Genomic DNA, 23,913 nt, shown 5'->3' with positions numbered 1-23,913 from the left:
AAAGATAAGTACAGATGCCAAGCTAATAAGATGAGAGGGGGGGGTGAATCATACAAACTTAATCTTCCATAAAAACAACAGATTCAACCTCGGTAACATATACTTCAGTAATATAACCAAAACTGCTAAACATGCAAACTCAAAAGCATATAAACATCATAACACTCATAACACCAGATTTAACATGGAAACCCAAATAGGGAAAAACCACTATGGGATTTCGGACCCACTAAGAAATATACTCTTCTAGAGTATGCTCGGTTAAAAGCAAATCCTGTTAAAGATTACAAACACATTGCTAGATGTGACCCGGTTAAAGGATTTCCCTCAAATCTGTTAGGATCTTCACGTTGTTAGAAGTGACCTTGTTAAAGGATTTCAAACACTCAATCAGAATGTCACCTTGCTAGAGGGTTTTACAAATAAGACTGTTAAGTCTACTCGGTTAAGAGATTTTCTGTCACTTCACAAAATAACAGTAATAAAAATTTATCTGCAACTTCACATCTAAAATGCTAAAGCAGATTCTTATTTTCTCAATACAATATAGACATAGAACTAATCTTGTCCATCTGTTGGGCTCTATACTCTGTTATTCAAAACAGGTCTTCAAGCTTTTGTGCTCGATAATCACTATGTAGCATCCCTGTGCATACACTTGCCCGCATACATTGTTTATCAACAGTTCCCTATTTATAAACAATTCACCAACCGCTTAATCTCCTTGATCACATTTCCCATGATCAATCTGTTGTTCACCAAAAGTGATAACCGAAGAACACCTGCAAATCTTTCTATGAAACGGCCAATTTCAGTCTACAAAACACATCAGGGCTTGGACAACATAACATAGGATCCTAATGATCCTCCTGCACTTCAGGTTCTGCTAGACCTGGGGGGGGACACCCTTTTGATGCATTGAATACAACAATCACAAACATAAGACTGCATCAACAATGAGCAGACAAACCATTCCACAAGCTCACCAAATTAGGTAACATGTACAGATGGGCTAGATCTGATATCATCCCCTTCCATCATGTTACCTGCCATCATTGCAATTGTATAAAAAAAAATTCATCCTGTTGCTCCTCCACCATTCTTGCAAAGGAGAGGATTAGCTCCACACTTTACATACCATGCATAGGGAAGATGTCAGGAAAAGTCACGGCATTGGCAACACACTTGCCAAATGCATTACTGAAGAATTGTATTTGCTAATTGCATTTGCAAACTGTTTCTAAATCATTTTAATTTGCTACAGGAGGGGAAGACATTGACAAAGTTGTGGAATTTGGCTCTTGCCAGCCATTGCATAAGTTTTTTTGTTTTTTTAAAAAAAAAATTCGGAACCTCTGATATGCTACTGTTGAACATTCAACATTGAATAAGCCAATATCATTAATCACTTCCTCGATTATGTCTAGGGGTTGAAATGCCATGAAATGAAAACATTCTATCACACAATTAATGCGCGGGCATGAGCCAGGTCGGGCCCCAAAGTGGGTCCGACTAAAAAAAAATTCGTTTTCAAACGACTGGCCTCTGAAATGCTTCAGACACCTTAAACGCACCTCTGGAAATGATCGGCATCATTTTCGGATCATTAAACTGAGTTTAACGACTTTCAGGCAATTACGCCACATTTTGGCATTTAATCGCGAAGACGTAATTTTCAAACCTGTCAAAACACCTTTCTGGAGCTCGCCAGCTGACAGGGGTGTACTCTAATATACAAGCATGAAATCTACCAAACGGTTTCTCAAGATGTGTCCCGAGCGAAGAGATATTAATTGGCGAAAATGGCCAACTGGCTTTGTCGACACTACGGACCTGATGAAGTCAATGTCCTGGCAACACATGACGCCTTTCTCAAAAATATCAAACAACCTCCGTAGGCCCTCAAATTTGAAACATAGGTACCTTTGAAGTACATATCAAATCTTCGAATCCTCAGTTCAATCACCAGTCTAACAGGATGCAAATGGTGCACTCACAAAAATGGCTACATTAACTGATATAGCACTGAAAGTACGGATAACTGAAAACGATGGCAAAATGAGCTCTTTTGAAAACCGATCAAACGGATTGGTAGAGGCTTGAAATTTGAAACATAGATCATCATTTATACTGACATTAGCCTGGAACAAACATTACAATATGACACTTACTGAGGCAACTTTTACACTTATGCGAAACAGGGCTCCGACTAGCTATCAAAACAAGGACTAGTCAAACCACACAAACTGCAAATGGATTTGGCTTCAAAAACTGAGCAAATGGATTCGTCAAGACCTAAAACTTTGCAGGCTGACTCACATTAATGTATACAATTGAATCCATTTTGAATTTATCTATGAAAATCAATAGGGAAAAAGATGTAATCGTTCAAAGTAGGCTACTCAATAAAATCTGCATTTGTGCCTAAAATGCACTTCCAACTCACCCCTCAAAATGGGTACCTCATAAACTCATCTAAACTGAATTCTGAAAGTTGCACATCACTGAATAGGCCAAATGAAAGGTGTGGGACATGAATCCCGAGCCTTACCCCCTGAAAATCAACTGGCTCCATTTTACCCTCTTGCAAACTAGGCCCTTCAAACTGACTTATTTAGGTACTTTTCTGACATGCAGAGCAAAATTTTTTGAAATCGGCCTCTAAACTTGACTCAATTTTGATGAGTCCCAACACAATCATAGCCATCAGATCTTCAAACTTTGTCCAGGTTCAATGTATCCTTCGATCTGAAAACATTTTGCCCTGCCTTGGAACTTGCATATATTTTTTGGAACTTGTGCTAGGGTATTGCGGTTCAATCTAAGTTGCAGATCTTCCTGCCGATTTTCCTTTGCCATAGATTCTTTAACAAACTTCATTCACGGCATACCCATCATTTAATCATAGCCAGCTCATCAGCTTCCTTCATTAAATAATGCATGTAATCATTTAATGTATTATGTTATTACTCAGTTGCAACTCGGTAAATACTAAACTTCACTCGGTAGACATTCTGCCTTCATTAACCGATAGCAATAACCTTAGGGTTTACTGACTAGGTTCTTTGCTCGATAACATAGTATAGTATTAACCTTTCAATCAATAACATATGTAGGATATCAAAACAATCTAATCATCATGATCTCATCATTGTCTAACTCGGTAATAGTTGCCCATTGAAATACTTATTTCTCCCCTTATCCATCATATTCTATCTGTGTCTTTTACCGACATCTTTATACTCATCAAATCATACTTCTCAAGATATGGCAACATCATACTGAATTAGAAAATCAATTTCATGACATCATTGACAAAATAATAATATTAAGACAGTAAACATCCTTAATCAGTTTTATCCAAAATCATCAACAACCTTCTCAATATCCTTATTGAAATTCCAACAATCTCCCCTTGTCTGTTATAATGCCAAATGCCAACAACAAGTTCCCCTTTGGACGACAAAAAAGTGTAGAGGGCCAGAGCTACGAGCATTTTGGTCCTAACATTTTAGGACAACCTTCTGGGAACAAATTCGAACACTCACATATTACTCTGATCCATGTTCGTGGCTCTATCTGACGATTGTAGCTCATTTTTTATGCGTTTCTACTTCAATTTCAACACATTTGCCCTAATTTCAACATTTTCACAATTCAACTTTAAAGTGGGCATCAAATCCTAACCTAGTGAATCCAATAGAAATTCTCAACCCTATCCTTGTTGATTTGAGGCTAGATCTATTGGGTTCACCCCTCTTTAATGTAATGACACCTAAGCAAAAATCAAGGGCTTTATTTCATCATTGGGTGAAACCCTAATATTTTTCACCATTACAAAACCTATTCTATATTATCCCACAATCCAAACAATCTCAATCTATTCCATATTGTCACACAATCCAGTGTCATATCCAAACCATCTTACAAATTTTGTTCCTAACCTTGTTATAAACCTTAATCCATTTTAGTCAAACTATCGTTATTGGGATAAATCATTCCAAATCTTCATGTTCTTCTCATCATTAGTGACACAATTCTCACATTGTCTTTATCAACAACATTGTTGCTATCATTAATCAATGAATGAATCAATTTTAGCTTGGCTAGAAACAAAATCCTAAGTGGTCCTTTGATATCCCTCAATGTTCATCTCCCTTTATTTTGTATTATCATCACCATTGTCATCTTATTCATTCCATCATCCTCATTTCATCCCTTGTCTTTTCATTCAAGTTTCACCATTCACATTCTCATCATCATCCTTACATCAATAAAAAATCAAATAGCAAACATGCACTTCAATATCTGCATATACATTGGAAATATCATGTGCTTTAATGTCAAATCAAGATCAAACATCAAGCTTGATAATATATAGTTGTCACATCGTTTTCCATCATCCAAATATCATATTTCATTCATTGTTGGCCTTTGTGAAATGCATCCTTCCCTACATCAAGCATAACCATCATCCATTTATCCTAATACTACAAGTTGGCAATAGGTTATATAGTTGTATGTTAGTTAACTATTGATTGTCTCCTTTGATTTATCTTTATCATTTTTATTTATCATTAATATTTTCATTTATCTTTAATTTATCTTGGATCTTTTGATCTTTGATTTTTTTTTTTCTTGTTCATCTTTTGATTCATATGTTTTATCTTTTTATAAATATTTTAACCCATATCAATCCTACAAATGCTCACCAAGATCATTACATATCATTTTGTTCTTTGATTGGTATACAGTGGGACATGGTCCATTTTTGTTTGTGTTGTGTTTGTTGAATGTTATCTCACAAGAGCCCCCAAGGTCAATCACTTTGAGATATGATGGAAACTCTCCACGTTTGATGGTCATTTCCACTTGCACCAACCCAGTGTGTCAATTTCCTTTAGAGTGTTGGTCCATCGTGTTGTTTGTTGTTTATTGGAGCATCAACCCATGCACCAGATACCTTGTCACCTTGGTCTTTTACGCCAACATAATATGTCATTCCCAATAAACATTTCTTTTTGTCTAATAATTCATTTTCTTCATTTCATCTATTCACTTTTTTGCATCTACTTTTCATATTCTTTTATCATTAGTCATTTCATCATTCATCATTCGAGAGCTCACTCTTGTCACTTTTTGCACGACTTACTTCTTGAGGGGGAATCATCATCTCCCCATTCAAACTTTTATCATTTTCTCCATATTACTAGGGCATATCATCACTTTCTTCATATCTCATGTCCATCTCATCATAGCTACTTTTTTTTCTTTTAAACAATGCTACTTTGAACTTTGTCTTAAAGAGTGGCAAAATGTAGACATCTAAATAATGGCATGACATTTTTACCTTCATTATTTCATCACTCAAGTACACATTGTCATCTTATCATCATCACTTGATCGTTCATTCATCACTTGTGACTCCTGGCACCTAGCCCTTTAATTAAATAATTCCTAATTGTTTGATTAATTAGTATTATTCATCAATTTAATAAATAATTACCTATTTATTATTCATTTAATTATTCATAATTATCCACATATTTATCCATACAATTTCTACATATTTATCCATACAATTTCTTAGTTATCTACACATTATCCATTAATAAAATAATTTACTATTAATTTCCACACCATGTGCACCAATAATTTAGTTAATTAATTATTAAACTGATTAATTTTGCCAAACCTAATTGACTACCTAGTCGAATCATTTCACTCAAACTACTCTCAATCTCACACATCAACAAACCCACTTCACTCATCTATGTAATGAGTTCATTATTCCATGCAAATAGTCAACTCCTCTTAATTCTCTCATGCACTCAGTTAACTCCTTCATGCAAGTAGTTAACTCATCAATCAAATTTGCTAACTCCCTAGCCACAACTCATGTGCACCAAAAATTTAATTATTTAATTGATTAATTTCACCCAGTAATAAAATTTCATGGTTACCCTTACAAAACATATGAAAAATTATGACAATTTGGTCATTTAAATCACTTTCATTTGACATTTTAAGAAAAAAAACATCAAGAAATGTTATTTATGAAGAATTTAATGTATTTTTTTTATGAGAATATTTGTAACTTATGTCTTTAAAGTTTAAGCCTTTAAAATATTTTGTAAATCTTTCCCTATTCTAAAATATATATTAATTTATTAAAAAGCATAATTGTATGAATTATGAATTATGAAGTATTTACCTTCAACTTCACTTTTAAGTAGAAGATTGATATATACAATTTTTGTTGTGGTCTCTCCTTAGCCATAAAAAAACCCATAACTTTCATGGATATTAGATTATAAAGTGTAGAAGATATGTCTCAAGAAGTTTCTAAATCCATATTAAAAAATATTCAATATATTAAAAATATCCTCAAATATAAAAAGAAACTATATTCTATATTTGATAATATTCTAAAGTAATATGTATTTTTATTATAAGCATTATAAAATGATATAGACTACAATATTATATTTACCTATAGTAAATTTTTAACGATTTATTAATAATTTAAAGTGTCATATATACGGTTATATGGAAATATAGCAAGTCAAGCTATAAAATCTAATAAAAAATTTAATCATAATATACAGTCAAAAATTGAAAAAAAGTCACATAGACCATCAACTTCTAGGCCTAATTCCACCTCACGTAGTTGACTACCTAGTATAATTAATTCACTCAGACTTACTCTCAATCTGACACATCAATCAAACCCACTTCACCCAGCCATGCTATGAGTTAATTATTCCACACAAATAGTCAACTCCCCTTATTTCTTTCATGCACTCAATTAATTCCTCCATGCAAGCAATTAACCCATCAATCAAATTTATTAACTCTCTAGTCACATTGAGTTAAGAAATTATAATTATTTTAATTAAAATTTGAAATCTCTCAACTATCCCATGCTTGCCAAATCTCCCCATTGGTCCCCAAAATCATGGAGCACATCTAAGATTATAGATTCAATCCTAGAAATCCATTTGATTCTTTTGCAAGTCTATAAATCAAACTTATTTCACCTCATCTATATAGCATTCAATTTCATATCAAAATTCTATCAGTTTGTCAATCAAGTAATGCTAAGGTTATGTTGGTGAATTGAGCATCCACATTCCAAAATGAGAAAAAACTTTGCATTCAGCTCAACCTAAAGTTTCGATCTGCTTGATTTGATTTCAATATTACTTGATTTATTTCATTTGCAATGTTACAATATTCGTTTTACAAGTAATGTAATAAGGGAAAGGAGGGAATCAAGCTCTAGAGTTGAAAATCTAAGATAGGACAATATCCAATGATAAAGAGATGGTTGATGAGAAAATCAACCCTTATTCTTTGAACCAACCAATGGAATCTCTTACACTATCCTTGTTTTAAATTTAAAGCAATATATAGATCTCAACATTTGTATGAATACGAATAGAAATTCTAAGAAAAATGATGACTTAGAGATGGAATCAAAGAGAGGGAGAATCATTATCTACATAATAAGGATAAACGAAATATATTGCTAATAAAATGAGTACTCAAGAGCTTAGTGGATTCAAACCACCCATTAAGAACCATAAATGAAGTTTATATGTTGAAATATATGTGGGATAAAAAGAAAAACAAAGTAATATAGATATAACCAATGTGCATAAGAATTAAAAAGTAAAAGGAAGTAATATGGATATAACCAATGTGCCTAAAGTACCATATCAAGGGCCCGAAGAGGAGGAAGCAAACTGGGTCGAATTATATCACAGTTTATTATTTTTGTTGTAAATCTAACATTGTGGAATGGTTTGAATCTTTACATTCTCCTTACCATGATAGAGCTAATTCAAATTCAAGGAACTTTTATTATTAAAAACATTTGAAAAGCCTAGGAGGCCTTTAAAACTCAGATTATATAGGTGGGAAATGATTTTTGCAATGGCTTTTTAATCCAATCTATTGGTGGTCTTATGTTCTCTCTTCTCAAGACTATTCTCTAGCCAAAGTGCCATGGATTCAGGCCTTTAATTTTTTCAAACAAGGGATTAGAACTCTTCCATATCTCATTCACATAGCCACCAACAATTTTATTTCTTGGCCAAAGATTAAAATACAATTTAGATTGTCTAATCAAGATAAAGAGACCTTTCGAGTTACTTTTATGTAATTTCTCCCCAAACGATCCACAAAATTGTGGTTAGTTCATTCATGCCTTGATGGAAATATTAGAAATGGTATCTTGATACACCATTTTATACTTATAAGATCCACAAAGGATATTTGTGGCTTTCTCCTTACCTTCGTGGTTAGTCAACTAAATCATCATTAGCAACTTCAAGCTTCTATGGGAACTTGGCATCATACATTCCAAGCTATCTAATAAGCTATTTTGAATCCTAAGTTGGCTCATTTTACCTAGTGTATTTTTTATCATGTTTAATACATTTGGGAGTTCTTAATCCATGTCCATTTTATAGATAGATGGAGACTCTCAAGCATCATTTTAGGTTTTGCATCAAAACTTAGGAAGCTTGGGATTGGATTCGTGACTTCTTTATACTTTTTAGACTTGCTTCTTTTTCATGGCATATAATTTGGTTAGAAGATTGGTCTTGTCTCTCTTTTAAGTATCCCCAAATTTCATATGCTTTCATGGTGAAGATTCTCTTTAGAATTTAGAAAGAGATTTTATTTTTTCAAGATGTTTTATTGATGTATATTTCTCTCTTTACACTAAAGCAATGATTTTCTTTAGCATGCTTATGCGTATTTAGGTTCAAACAAACAAAGTTGCACTTGAGGTGGCCTATTTGTAGGAGCTTATGAACCATTGTAGCAATGATCCCTACATTGTTGCTAGAGTTTTGCTTTCCTCCTCTTCCCCCTTGAGAACATCAAGAAAGTTGCAACTAGTCTACTAGATCTTCCTAGTCTCATGGCTCTTAGCCCCCAAAAATAGAGATATAGTTGCCCACAATTGATCCTAGCCCTCATAGCCACCTTTGCCTCTTTCCATGGTCATGGTGCTCCTGGTTGGCGAAGTTGTAGCAAGATTTCTTTACTAGAGCCGACCTTTTGTCTAATGCATGCTCTATAGCCTTTTGGAGATACTCCAAAGAAAGAGGTTGCACCCATTGGTTGGAAGCTAGTTGATAATAATCCTACGCCCAATAATGTTTTGGAGGAAACCGATAATAAATACCTCCCTGCTAGAATTGCATAAATTGCTTAGTTTTTATAATCATGTTATGTTTGAGCTTAGCCTTTTGACTTCTCTCTTATTTAGACATAATCCAAATGAAACTTCATAAATATGACTTTTTACCACTCTTCTTTTTAAATAAATATTATACCATTGTCTTTTAATTTAATTAAAGTTAAATAGACTTATCTTACAAAAATAAAAAATAAAAAATTATTAAAACAAACACGTTATATATTATATAGTATATAAAATTAAAATTTTATATTTTTAATAAAGTTTAATAAATTTTCGATATTAAATTTAATTTATAAATATCTTGAAAAAAAAAATCTAATTAATGTTCGTAACAGAGTAGGTATAAATTAATTTATTTTTGGGAAGTTCTGACTCAGATATCAGGATAAGAAAACTCATGACATGCAAGCTTCCACTAAAAAACAACACCACAAGAATGAGAAAAAAATTAAAAAGGAAGATTTATATACCCCCACCTAGTTTGTGGGAGCGGTAAATCATGTTTGCAGTTACATTTATAGTGCACCTTCTACATTATCTCTATGGGGCCCCGGGTATGTCAATCAACAGAGAAGTTGTGGAAGCCTTAAGTTTTGTCTGAATCTAATGTGCAGCTTTTACATTATTTTCCAGGAGTTTACTTTGAAGCTTCTGGCAACAGTCGGTGTCTACAAATTTGCAATAAACGCATGGATATTTTAGCAAGCTTCTTTGCCAATTGACAAATATTTAATTGTTATGAATCAATAAGCTTTATAATCTCAGATATCATTGCATGATATTTTCCACAGTTTCTATGCCCCACCCATTTAAAAGTTCTCCTGTCCCTCCCTTACTCCATGGGACCATTAGATTAATGTAATCTGTACTTTGTTTTGTTTTGTCACAGTCCATTCTATCTTGTTAAGAAATAGGCTTTTTTTCTTTATGAGTTTTGTTTAAAAAAAAAAAAAGAGAAATTAAAAAAAAATTATGGAGGATTTTATAGATCATTCACAAGATCATTAAGTTATTGATATATGAATCTTTTAGACTGAAATCTTTTCAATTGAGAAATATCAATTCTGTCAAAGTCATCGTAGGACAATATCAGCGTCATCATTTATGATGTTGGGACCTTGTTACTCAATAAGACTTTATTTCTAACAGGCTCATTCAGAACCATTCAATTTCACCAGTAGACCAGTCTTCAGAAATATCTCTTTTTATGCTCCATTAACAAGCCTATCAACCTCTTAACAGTACAAGGACTAATTGTGATAGGTGCGGTGCCTTCATTTTGCAAGCCATTTGCATTTATGAGTTAACCAAGCTATAGAAATAGAATCTGCTCTGTGAGACTTGCCTGTGTAATCTTTATAAAAAAAAGAACTGGTTGGAGTCATTTTTTTTAATTTTCTCACATAGAATCACTTGAAATTGAAATCTATCCTGTAATCCTCTAGTTCCAATTTATTCATGTTTCTTTTGCCTGGAATTCAATTGAAATGGACAGCTTTTCTAGTATAGGTGAAACTTGCTTTTATTTACTTAGGACCATTTAAGAATAGACATTCAGCGATCATGACCTCCAGATTAGAACGGTTTAGATTTCAGGATCACAAGAATGTCATCATGTTTATGACCCATCATATACAGTGGTGATGCTACAGATTATAGGTATCTAAGACACCTTCACATGATTGTGGGCAATGAAATTTCTGTGATTAGCTTTCGAAATGATAGACATTGCCAGCTTTCATGTCACGGGAAAGAGACATCCACCAAGATCTCAACTTCCATCATTTATGGCATTTATCAGAATTAAAAGATTATTTGAAATGGGATTTGTAAAAGTCAAAAAAATGAGTGCAACACGATATCATAGAAATGACTGAAAAACCTGATGCCATGCACTTATTGGGTAGGTTGTCCAAAAGTGGATGTTGGTATTTTCCTTAGTCTCCAAACATTCATGCTTCTTTTATTACAAAAAGTTTTCTCCATAGACCTGTTGTTCTCGAAAGCTGTTTTTTTTTTTTTTTTGGTCGGTAAAGGCAGAGCCAAATTTTGTATTAATTTTGAGTAAATACATGTGATTACCACTGCATTTCAAAATATTCAAAAAACCTCTGCTCTTAGGAGCACAGAGGTCCCTTCAAAAACAGAGCCTTTTAGCTTAGGGTTCAGCCATTTTCTTGAACGATTTAAGGTTTAAGTCTAGAAACCAAAACATAAGCATAAGTACTAATTAAATCCGAGTCAACCTAAATTCAGAGTTTTTAAAAAGGGCAAAGCTTGCCATTAACTTGTGTGTATTTTGGAGTTGATTATCCTTCCAAATATTATGATTGTATTTTTGGAAAGGTTGAATTAAAGATTAGACATGAGATCATATTAGTTAAAACAACTGATGCAATTGATGGTATATAAATAAAAATGTCTTTCAAAAAAACAAATGATTTTTTAATTTCTTTTCATCACTCAAGATGAGGAAGTTCAAATACTAAGATTAAACATAAAATCAATTTCCTTGATCACATCAAAAGCTATGAGCTATCCAAAAGATTTAGCAATTTCAAACATAGTAGACTTTGAAACCTGATCTAAATAAAGACCCTGTTAACGTGCTTCTTCTTAAGATCCAAATAGAATGTTAGTATGTTAGGTCTAGATCCTAGAAACTTCCTCGTCAACCTCAAAAGAATAACTTAGATATAGAATCAAAGACCTATGATGGATGCACTAGCCATCAAAAATAAGATCCAAAGTACAAGAGAAAGAAGGTATGATACAATCCTTACTAAAGAAAAAAGTTTTCTTCATAGAGCTTATGTTCTCAATATTTTTTTTTTAAAATGACAGCTTATCATAACTTCCGATATTTTGGTGTAGATTTATATTTACAAATATTCTAATTATTTTTGGAAGGGTTGATGTATGCAATTAAAAATTGGACGTATACTATCATATCATTTGAAACAATTGATGGTAATAATTTACAGATAAAAAAAAAATACAATAAGAAGCTTATGTTCTCAATATTTTTTTTTTAAATGACAGCTTATCATAACTTCCGATATTTTGGTGTAGATTTATATTTACAAATATTTTAATTATTTTTGGAAGGGTTGATGTATGCAACTAAAGATTGGAGGTATGCTATCATATCATTTGAAACAATTGATGGTAATCTGCAGATTAAAAAAAATACAACTTTCACAAAAGAGCAATTTATACCTATGTTTCTCTCCATCAAAGAAGTTGACCAAGTTTAAATACTTAGATCATACACACGAAATCAATCTCAATGACCACATCAAAAGCTATGAATTGTTTGAAAGATTTAACAATTTCAAATACCATTTCATCCAATAATTCAATGGCAGACTCCGAAGCCTGACCCAACCATGAACCCTATTAATGCACTCCTCCGTAAGACGGAATTTTGATTTCCATTTTCTAAGGAAAACCCTGTTTAACAAAAACCAAGGACCTCCTGGGAGAACCTTTACAAAGTCGTCGTGTTTGAGAAAGATAGAAGAAAAATGCTTTGACTAAACAAAGACCTCAACTTGACCAAATGATCTCCATTTTTTTAACCCAAACTTCTAACAACATCTATGTTTGCTCTAGATCCTCAAAACTTCCAACCTTCAAAAAATATATCTTTAGCTATACAATCCAAGACGCTATTATGGATGCATATTCGTCCAAAGCTATAGAATCAAAGACCCTATGATATAAGTTGCTTTTTATCTGCCTGCATAGACATTACCTGCAACGGTAGTCCAAAATAGGATCTAAGTACAAGAGAGGGCATAGCACAATCCTTACCTTTAGACACTGATGCCCACGACTTTTTCCATCCCCTAGACAAGTGGGCCCACCTTTTCTAGTTTCCCTAGTAGAGCCATTTGAAGGAGGCACGCAAAGAATCCTTAGAACCCTCCCTTACCTCCTTACGCTTTGAGCTAATATGGCAATGTTGATCCAAGATAGCGTACACATCCTTGAGATAACCAAAGAGCATTCAAGGTCCACTCCTAGATCAACAATGACAAAGCCAACAACAATTGGGCTTGCAAGTAGGAAGTAGGAACCCCCGTTGCAAGCCTTGTCCCCAAAAAAATGCTTTGTCGAGGCTCTCCTTCCAGCAATAGAAACAAGCACAGAACACAAATGCGCAACTAGAGAACCAACAATAGACATGGAATCACCCTCATCAGAATCTTGAGAACCCCCCTCCTGCCACCACCATTGGCACCGCTATCCTTAGCAGAGCTCTCCTACGTAGCAAAAGTCAAGTTCATGCAAAACTCAAAACAATCTACACGAATTGCTACGAGAGGTGGCCTCCAACCATAGATCGAGTTTTTTTTTGCTAGCACAATTCTTCACTAGCACCAACGAACAGCAGCACACAATAATCTAAAATATCCAAGCTTTGGTGACAAAATCCAAATGCTGCAAACGTAGAATTGCTTTCATAATTTATTTGAATCATTAAAGCATGCAATCCACTCAGCTATTAATTTGGATGGGCATTAACCAGCCAAAGGGAGCACTGCAGCAAGACATCGATTTGGATACTCATCCTGGACTTCTACGATTGTTAATCCAGTGCCAATGACTTCATACTGACCATAACAAGATATGACCAACCAGACTAAACTAGAGATTTGCAATTTATCAGGGGAGCATTAAACCATTCTGAATTAGATATAGTACTTAGATCAGGTAGAATTAAACATGGCATTCAACCTACATATCGGTAAATTTTGATTAGAGAAAAATTAAGCCACTCTAAACATGGGTTCAGTAATTTGATAAGAAGGGGAAAATAAACTAAGTTTCAAAGATTACAAAAAAGTTTTTGGAATTCAATGCAAGGAGGAATTATCTCACCATCTGAATTCAAACCAAAAAAAAAAAATCGTGTGGGAAAATTTACGCTTTAAGATTAGCCACCTTGGCAAAATCTACGCAGTTTATTAAGACTCTCAATGAATGGCACCTCACCATTAGGCAGTAAAGATATTCCTTTTGAAAAAAATTGCATCCCTCTTGACTTTGATGGGACTCCTTGACCTAAACAGCGACTCCAAATGCAAAAACCATCCACAGAATTCAGAAAACCTCAATTAATGTGCTGCACTTATAAGAGAGCATTGGCTTAAAGTTCACCTTGAGCATTTGGAATGAAATTGCGCCAATTCCATTCACCAGCAATTTGAGCAACTTTTGGTACTTCTCAATTGAATTCAAATGTCTGAGCATTGTAGTGGATACCCTGTTCAAATATCTGAGGATTGTAGCGGGTACCCTGTTTTCTGTCTCTGCATTGTATGCTTTGTAGGAAACTTCACAGTTTCCCAAGTCCTAGAGTGCCATTTGTGATAGGGATTCAATGGGGACTTATCTAGATCAAAAATACACCATACAAAACAGTGCACATGCATTCCCTGACGTTCATGTGATCTGCATCTTTCCAAACAGTGAATATTGCCAGCAAATATTGTGCAGCAAGGATGTCAGTTTCCTATTTTATGTAGGCTGATGAATATAAATGTTAATTCCAATATGGAAGCTTTCAGCTTGAGCTGTCCAACTGTTGAAAGACATTTGAAGAAAAAATTCCAGAGGGGATCAAAACTGTCCGTGACCTTACCGCACAGTATTGCCTCCTAATATTGTACACCAAGGATGTCAGTTTCCTATTTTATGTTTTCATTATTTTCTGATGGTTTTACTGGTTTGGATTCTAAAAGTGGCAGTGGCATGAGTCCAGTGCAGAGTTCAAAAGCATTATCTCGATAACATGTGCAAGCTTATGAATAAAAAGGTTAATTTGGAAATCTAAAGGTGTTGTCTGTATGATATATCCAGGTCGATGAAAAAAAAAGTTTAATTTGAATATGGAAGTTTTCAGCTTGAATTGTCAACTGTTGAAAAATATCTCAAAATTCCAGAGGGTATAAAAAATGGCCATGCCCCTATGCCCCCACCACCACTACTCCCCTGCAAAGAAAAAATATTTTCTTAAAACTCAATGTGGTATACATGTCACGGCAGTTCTTTAAACTAATCAGATTTAACGATCAAAAAGCATATAAACACTGTTCCGGAGGTACACGTTTCTAAGCTCTCAAAAAATAAGGTTCAAATATAAGAACTTAAAAATGGAAAAACATAAGATTAAAAAATAAAGCACTGTGACAGTTCTTATTACACTATCATTAGATTGCATAGCTAGTGTAGTCGATGGCACATAAACTCTAATTATTGGGATGTTTAAACAAACAGGCAAATATAAACAACACATTGAATCAGCATGTTAATCCTTCAATGAAAGCAGTCAACCATTCCCTGCCACCCCTAAATTTTACTTTTTTGGCAACCACTACGGTGTTTCAAATGGTTTAGATTTGTACCAAACAATTTGGAACGAATCTACACTAGCCAGCAGTTAACTGCGTTACTTTAAAGCATGAAACAAAAACATGCAGTAATGAGAGCACCATAACAAGACAATAATTGACAAAGGGCCATCACTCAACTAGTCAGATAGCAAACCAAACAATTAAAATTATTCACACCTCGTAATGCATCTGATTGAGCCACCCTAAGTTCTTTCTTTTTCCTCTACATTGTTCTATAGCTACAAGGGCATTCTTGAGTATACAGGCAGAAAGGGAGGTGTAAGAGTCTGGGGAGGGGCAGTTACGTGGGGGAAGCGGTATATTATAAGGTCACCTAGGTGCTTGACTCATAATAAGGAATATAACACCCACTAACTTACAGGATCGATTGTCTGTCTCTATGATGGTATTCCCTATCTGTATGATGGCACATCCGCCTGCAAAATGTGCATCAACCACGGGATATTTTCTCATCCAAAATTATTCTAATAATTTTTGATCAAGTGAAGTAAACCCTGCTTCCTCTCAACAGCCACCAACAGAGTATTGGGCCAGAAATCTGAGACCCCAGGAGGTGCATCAAAGAGGATAGGCATAACCGTGCAACATGGACAAGTGCAACACTCACGAAGGGGTCCCTACTACCCATGAATGTAGGGCCGCCAACCATACACCCGTGAGATATATGACCAGGCGTATTTCTCCATCTATAGAGACATGCCTGTCTTTGGAACATACATGCTGCAAGTGTCCTTGCCCCTTGTGCAAAAGTGACCAGCACCCTGGTAAACATTCCCACCAGTCATCTGAGGCTGGGAACGCAATCATAAGTCTCATAAATTTCCTGATAGGCTTCTCCATCTGCAGGAAATATTCCTCTGAGACATTTCCACCAACCTCAAGTGATATATAGTTACGTATCCCTGTTTCCAGAATGGGAACCAACCAAGACAACATACATATATTCAAGATTGACTAGTGCCACACATTCATGACGAAAGGACAGCCAAACCCACCTCTAGTCTTGACAGTGCTTTGCAGCAACTAAATATGCCTTACCTTAATTAAACTTGGCAAACAGGATTGTTACCCTGTTCTGCATTATCGGATATGGCACCCATGACAGATAAAAACACATCTAACATGCACCAAAAAACTTTATTATTCAAGTTACTTGATTTTTGACATTACACATTTAAAATTTGTGACAGGTGAATCACGTCCATGGCCCAAAAATGCACAAAAATTTTAAAACTATTGCCGTCACTAGAGAGAAAGAAGAAATCATTTATTGTTTAGTTGACTTCGGTTAGGTATTTGAAACTGTTTTGACAATGAATGTAACGAAAATACTTGAAAAAAATGGCATCCCTCTTTGAGCTTTGAAATGTTGCAGCTGTTGAAAACAGGTTTGCCATAATAAATGGTCAGCGGATACAAACTGCAACATCAAGGTGAAGCAAGGATGCATCATCCTCTTATCCACCCTCTTTGGTATATACACCAAAACTTGAGACCGCTTGGAGCCTAAAGGAACTTCAAAAAATTGGTCTTCTTGGCATCCTTCTACTAGACGCTAAAAGCATTGTTATCCTTACAATCTCGAGTTTCTTGACAAGGACTCAATATTCTCCGACAATTTTTATAGTAACTGTGTGCTTACCATTAATGTTGACCAAACTAAGATAGTGACAATTGAATTCAAAACATCTTATCCTCCAATTTTGTATGACAACAATATCCTGGAAAAGTTCCAGTTTTACAACTTGGCCTCAAATTCAACTGACATTTAAATTCGAACCACAACATAAATAAATAAACTGTTGATTGTGCAAAAACATAGTGGCCTTAAATTGTGTAGAGTGAGGAACTGATATTAAATCTAATTAACAGATAACTCGTTCCAATATTCTCTATGGCTGTAAATTAAAGGCATACAAATCCAAATAAAAGCGTACAAATTCAGAAACATTTTAAAACCTACAACTCCCAAATAAATATAATACCTCACATCATAATATTATGATGAATGAGAAGTGCATCTTAGTAGAGTCTAAAGCCAAAATAAAATACTTATTCCTAGCTGCTTGAGTACCCATACACTCTTTATTAAAGCTTCGCACATCAGGGGCAGGCTAGACACAAAAGCTTGGTTTAAATACTGCAATATCAAAGATAACAATCTAATCAATAATGTCGATACAATCAAATCATACATTCCTATAATGTTTGAAATTATTAAGGTAGCACAAAGACCAATACTTAAAGTTATTATTAATCCTAATTTGACTAACCAGTGCAAGCTTAAATACGAAAATTGTTAAACATATGGTTTTAGTACTCTATATAATTAGTGAAACTAATTATTGTTATGCATTTTGTCTCTTTCGAGACATCCGACAAAATCAGAACGATACAGAAGCTACTTATTGCACTAACCCAGAAATTCTCGAGGGAAAGAGGATTCATAAAATTTGTGACATTAATGAGCTCAAGATGAATGTGATTTCTTTCTAACTTGCCCTACCATTAATAATATTGAGAAAAATATTCAACGACTTTTATAAGTTGAACAGTATTCCAGAAATTCTAGTGTACAGGAATCAAACCAACTTGGTTGCTTTCAATCCGCCGAGTTCAGATTTGAAACAATATTATAAAGAATTTGTATCTCAACTCTCTTTCATCCCATTCTAGACACAAGCCAAAGAATTAAGACAACGATGAGGATTGCAATATCAAGACCAATCACAAGGATAACACATCCATCCATGAAGAGTTCCAAGGCAAGGATAATTGAATAGATTGAAATAACTAAAACAACCCCAATGATGCTTTGCACAATTCAGCCAAAGACATGTTAAATCATAGTCGTACAACTGACTGATGCAAGTCAAAGGTATAGAAATCATCATTATCATCATCATCAAAGATGACATCAATGAATACACCCAAATGCGAGGACTTAGTGTAACGAATGCCACAAAACTGCTTAGAATAATCAAACCATAGATTGTTTTACCAGAATAAGACAACTGACAAAAAGCAGAGAAAAGATTCAGGGCACAGATAAATCACTGACAAAAAGCAGAGAAAAGATTCAGGGCACAGATAAATCACTGAAATTTGATTGAGAGATTTTCAAACCTGCAACCACCACTAAAATGATGTTTGAACAGTTAAATGACATTCTCACATTGTTTACACAATGGATAAGCAAGAATGCAAAAGGCTAACCTTTGACTGCAAATACTTCAAAGATTGAGCAGAAGCCTTGTTTTGCCTCCATCCTTCTGAATCCAGGGGTTGTTAAAAGGAAAGCTAATGGCAAACATGTTCTACCTTTGCCAGTAACTCATCATGTACAGATATAAAACATATATACAGAAAGCCAACCAGATCATTTGTAGATCATACGGGCTGAATTATCCAATTACAGTTATATAAACAGATGGTGTATGCTGTACATTCTGACCCGTACATACTATTAGATACAAGCAAGGAAAACCCATAGAATTGGATTCACTTAAATCTTTACCTTGCATCAAACCCTATCTATCTTATGCTGCCAATAAGGCAGTAGAACTATCTCTGCAATGAAGCGGAGATGCTTAATCATTTTGTTGAATCCAATGAACAATTAGATTTAAACACTGGTTGCGACCAGTTAATGCCAGAAAGAAACTGGGGAGCTGCAATAACATCAGCAACTTTCATTTGATGTGGGAATCATAATGAGCATCATAAACACTAAATACATTCTCAGGAACCAAGAGTGGCAATTTTTCAACATAGATAAACAATCTTTTCAAGTTCTCTCTTGCCAATGTTGTCATATCCACTACCTCTCCACTATCTGTAAATATCCACAAATCTCTTGAATTTACTCTTTTCAAACTATCACGGCAAAATGGACATGACTGTGCCCGTGCATGCCTGCAATAACAAATCCATTAGGTTTTAACTCTGTTTCCACCAAAACTCAGTTAGACAGTAGAATTGAGCTGGCAAGCATGTAGAAGATAAAAGGCAATTCCTTACCATTCTCGGTAGCATTTCATGCACATGGCATGGTTGCAATTAGGCAAGACAATCTTACTATTGGTCTCCATGCATATTCCACATTCTTCTTCCCGTTCCAAATCGAGTGCAGAAAGTTGTCCCCTCTCTTCATCAACCTTTTTCTTATATCTTTCCATACATACTGCTTTCTGTTTACGATCTTCCATGTCTGTTATCCCTCCTTCAAGTTGTAATAAAGATGGAAATATTACAGCTGAACAAGGAAAATTAAATCATTAAGTTGAGACATTACATCATGCCAAGTGCTAAATCAGATGTATACGATATACTGCTGATGTTTAATTAATTAATCAAGTTATCCCATGTTATGCTTAAAAAGAGAAAATTAGGTTTTACCATAAAATTCTCTAATGCTGGCTTTTCGTTCATGTGTTGACATTGTAGTGGTACCATCAACATAAACCTGCACAATTCCCACTTTGAAATATCAATAACTATTATGATTGAATTTAGGGAAAAACTGACATTCATCGATCAAAAAATATATCAAACTTGGACTCCCAGAGTTCTCCCAATTAATCCACGGGTATCTCCCAATTAATCCACGGGTATCTACCCATTCCATCCATGTAAAAGCTCCTACCTATGGTGATAAAGCACACAAAATAAAGAAAATAAAATATCCATTTAACAACATTATCTGCCACGGTTGTCTAAAGTTATACAGACATTTAGAATGCGAACAAATACACAAACCTTGTATATGAGTATTCTTAGCAGACCCAGTGCCCCTGCAAGACTGCAATCGGTCCATTGCACAAGGAAAAGGAACAAGTGTGCTGCTGGGCTATAGGAAAGTCTCATTTGCAGACAAGCACCATCATACTCCCTTGGAAACTCAGATGCCCTGCATCCCAAATACCAAAAGTTTAATCTTTGTGACTACATTTTGCTATATTATAGACTTGGATTTTATTTTCACTGTTGCCTACACTTGGTCCTATCCTTAAAGACTTTCAAAGCCTCTATTGTTAAACAAGCAACTCTTACTAGTCTGTATTGGTAAACAAGCAACTCTTACAAGGAAAAGGGTGTCATATATATTCATTCTCTTTATTTTAACATCTGCCAGCACGCATCCTGGACCAAATGCTAGTGAACTTTTTTAAAGGGTCCAAAATCAAATCCACAGCCTCTAAACCTTTCCCTGAATGTAGCATTACATTTTAGAATCGGCTAAAAAATTCATTATCCTTGTCCATTAATCATAAATTACTAAGATACACAACGCTCGCCATTACAAGACAGTATACTACCTAAGCAAATTATGTCAGAAGTTGTAAAATTTGATGCTCTGAACTTTATTCCCTGGACCCAGGTTTAGAGCGTACACTCAAGCTTCACACAAGTTTAAATCTTACGAATGTAGACAGCCCCACGCTACACACGAATGCACAAGCAAATGCCAAGCTTGACACAAACTACATTGAAGCAGCATATAATCTCACCCAAGATCTACCCAATATATATACAAAGGACAGTAGGCCACACAAGAACGCATAAGTAAATTCCAAAAGCTTAATCCACTTTACATTGAAACAGCCAATAACTTTGCCCAAGATTTACACGGTAACGATACAGTGGACTACAATAAAACAAAACACTACTGCACTCCAATAAAACAAAACTGCAGCCTCGATAAGACTTTTAATGGATGCAGCTATATATAAAATGTATAGAGAAAATCCAAAATTCATCGTCTTGAGGCTCCTACTCCAAAGCAGTAAATAGTAAAAAAAATAAAACCCATTTTAGCATAAACCGAATGGGTCGTTGCAAGATATAAAACCCAGTTTAGCAGAAATTACATGGATCATTAGAAGATATAAAACCCAGTTACTATAAAACTCCATTAATAAGCACCGTTGCCTGACATGTGTCTAAGACACCTGATTCAGCCCACAGTTGCCTCACTAACTTCCCTTCAATACAGACACCCACAATCATCTTCAAAAAAAAAATTAAAAACCCAGCAGTAGCAAAATCCAATGCTTCTCTTCCATAAAACTATGTAATCTAAGGCCCAAAACCCCCACAATTAAGAAAAACCTGCATCTACAAGAAAACATCCCCACGTCTGAGAATCCATACAAACGAGCAAATTTTAACACAACTCCTCAGCAGTTAAAAAGACCACAGCCCCTTGTAATACTACCGATTTCACAACAAAAACATTAACAATAGGTGATTAGAAAAAAAAATCCCAAAACAAAGACAGACATAAAATGAGGACTTACAAGGTGTTAGCATGCTGAATGTCTGCCTCAAGCGCCTTCAAGGACTCCTTGAAAGATTTCCCCTGCCCTTGACCCATCTCCACCAAATACATTTCTATTACCCACTAATATACACACAAAATTTAACAAATCAAACCCAGAGGCCCAACCCAAAACTCTTTTCAATTTAAAATAAAGCCAAAAGCTTTAATAAAATTCCCACTGTTCTTCTCCTGCATCAAGGCCTCCAGCCCAACGCCCATGATAACAATTTTCCTGATAATGCAAACAACCACTCAGCACTATATGTGTTTATCCCCAAAAGTGGAGAATACCATGAGAGGTACCAAACAGCTCTAGAAGAACCCACTACGATAAAAGACCGGGGCCTCTCAGTATCTTCCTTGTTTTCTAAGCCCACGGATTTGACCAGTTTACAAAAGGTAACAGAATATGAAAACTACCATGGGGTTAATCTTCAAAACTAGAATTTAGGTGAGATGAGGTGGCAGGTCTGGCAAGAACGTAAGCAAATTTGTCAGTTAAGCGTACAAGATGAGTCCCCGACAATCTTCTGGCCAGGCCTTATCTATTAACAATCTAAGGACCCACACAGGCGCCAAATATGCTAATCTCATTATTCATGAAATTAGATTTTAGCTTTTGGGTTGCCTTATTTTATGTGTTTCCTCCCCAGGGCTGGGCCTGAATAGTTTGAAATGATAAGAAGAGTCAGGAGCGGACATTGAGGTAATTGGGTATTGTGCCTGAAATTCTATCCATTTTGGAAATCATTAATCAGCTAGCCATGATGACTGTATTTCCTATTTTAGATTCCTTTGTTTAAAGGTTTGTCCCTTCTTGGCTTCTTATCATGGGACAGGGGTCTTGACTTCGACGGGTTTAACACTCCCTCAATGACTTGTAGTCCTAGTGTGTGTGTCTGCGTGACTTTCCGGAAGTTGGAGAGGTAAGAGGTAAGAGGTAAGAGGTAAGAAGCTTCCAGTCATTGCAATTATAAACGAATTTTCCCTGCTTTAATGAAGGAGGATCCTACGAGATCGTAGAAAGTAAAGTAGATGTATAAATTAAAATATATTTAAATGCAGTAGGTTTTTGATATATATGTTATTCTATTAAGGTCAATTTTTTAATTAGTTGAATCAATTAATATTAAAATTAAAAATTTTGAAAAAAAAATATTTTTCTTATATTTTATATATCTAAAAAAATATCTTTTAGTTTTATATTTATTGGTTCATATTGAAAATAGTGGATAGAAAATTCAATTTTATGCTATTTCAATTTACTTTGGTGTAAAATAATATATTTATTGCCCATTAATAATAATAATAGTGGGTAGAAAATTCAATTTTCTTTGATGTACAATAATATATTTATATATTTATACCCTTTTCTGTGGACCCCTCCCTCAAAAATATGTGGCTTTGGATCAAGGACAAGATCCTCAATAAGCTTAATAAATGGCACAATAGAACTCTTTCGCTAGCCGGTAGGATCCAAGTTTGCCAAAAAATATTATCATCATACAGTATATATTACTCGTCTGCTTGGTTGTTTAGCAACTACCAAATTCAAGAAATTCAAAGTGCTATTAGAACTTTCCTTTGGTCTGATGGCAAAGGTGTTAAGAAGCATCATTCTGTTAAATGGTCCTGGTGTCATGTTGATAAGATTCTCGGGGGACTTGGCCTAAAGGATCTCAGAATTCAGGGTATCGCTCTCTCCTCTAAATGGATATTTCACTCCCTGGAAGGTAATAACCCTTGGAAGGTTCTTGTTAGACATAATATTGAGAGAGGGTTCCCCAGAAAGGCTAAATTTTGGAAAAATCTCCCGTTAGGTGATCTTCTTCTTGGTGACTTTCCTGTCACTGTTCAAGGTTCGGCTGTGTTTAAGTCAATTTGGAAGGCTTGGGATATTGCTAAGAAACACTTATCTAATAAGGACAGTTATTATAAGGGCCAACTGC

At 34.8% G+C, this 23,913-nt stretch overlaps 1 protein-coding gene across 2 annotated transcripts; it reads right to left on the bottom strand.

The window, feature by feature from the left end:
- Window positions 1–18,720: 18,720 nt before the first annotated feature.
- On the bottom strand, window positions 18,721–22,557 carry LOC131075632 (E3 ubiquitin-protein ligase AIRP2). 2 transcript variants are annotated; one of them, XM_058012466.2, is made up of 5 exons: window positions 21,942–22,557; window positions 20,401–20,551; window positions 20,041–20,107; window positions 19,663–19,897; window positions 18,721–19,557 (listed from the first exon to the last, which is right to left on the bottom strand). In XM_058012466.2, exons 1-5 carry the CDS (start codon window positions 22,031–22,033, stop codon window positions 19,335–19,337), a joined length of 768 nt encoding a protein of 255 aa, XP_057868449.1. In that variant the 5' UTR covers window positions 22,034–22,557; the 3' UTR covers window positions 18,721–19,334. The 2 variants fall into 2 exon arrangements, with proteins under 2 accessions (XP_057868449.1, XP_057868450.1); XM_058012467.2 differs by lacking the exon at window positions 21,942–22,557 and adding an exon at window positions 20,726–20,891.
- Between the last annotated feature and the right edge of the window lie 1,356 nt (window positions 22,558–23,913).

This window comes from Cryptomeria japonica, chromosome 8 (assembly GCF_030272615.1).
Source record: "Cryptomeria japonica chromosome 8, Sugi_1.0, whole genome shotgun sequence".
Taxonomy (NCBI): domain Eukaryota; kingdom Viridiplantae; phylum Streptophyta; class Pinopsida; order Cupressales; family Cupressaceae; genus Cryptomeria; species Cryptomeria japonica.
This window is presented reverse-complemented; position numbering and strand designations above follow the sequence as displayed.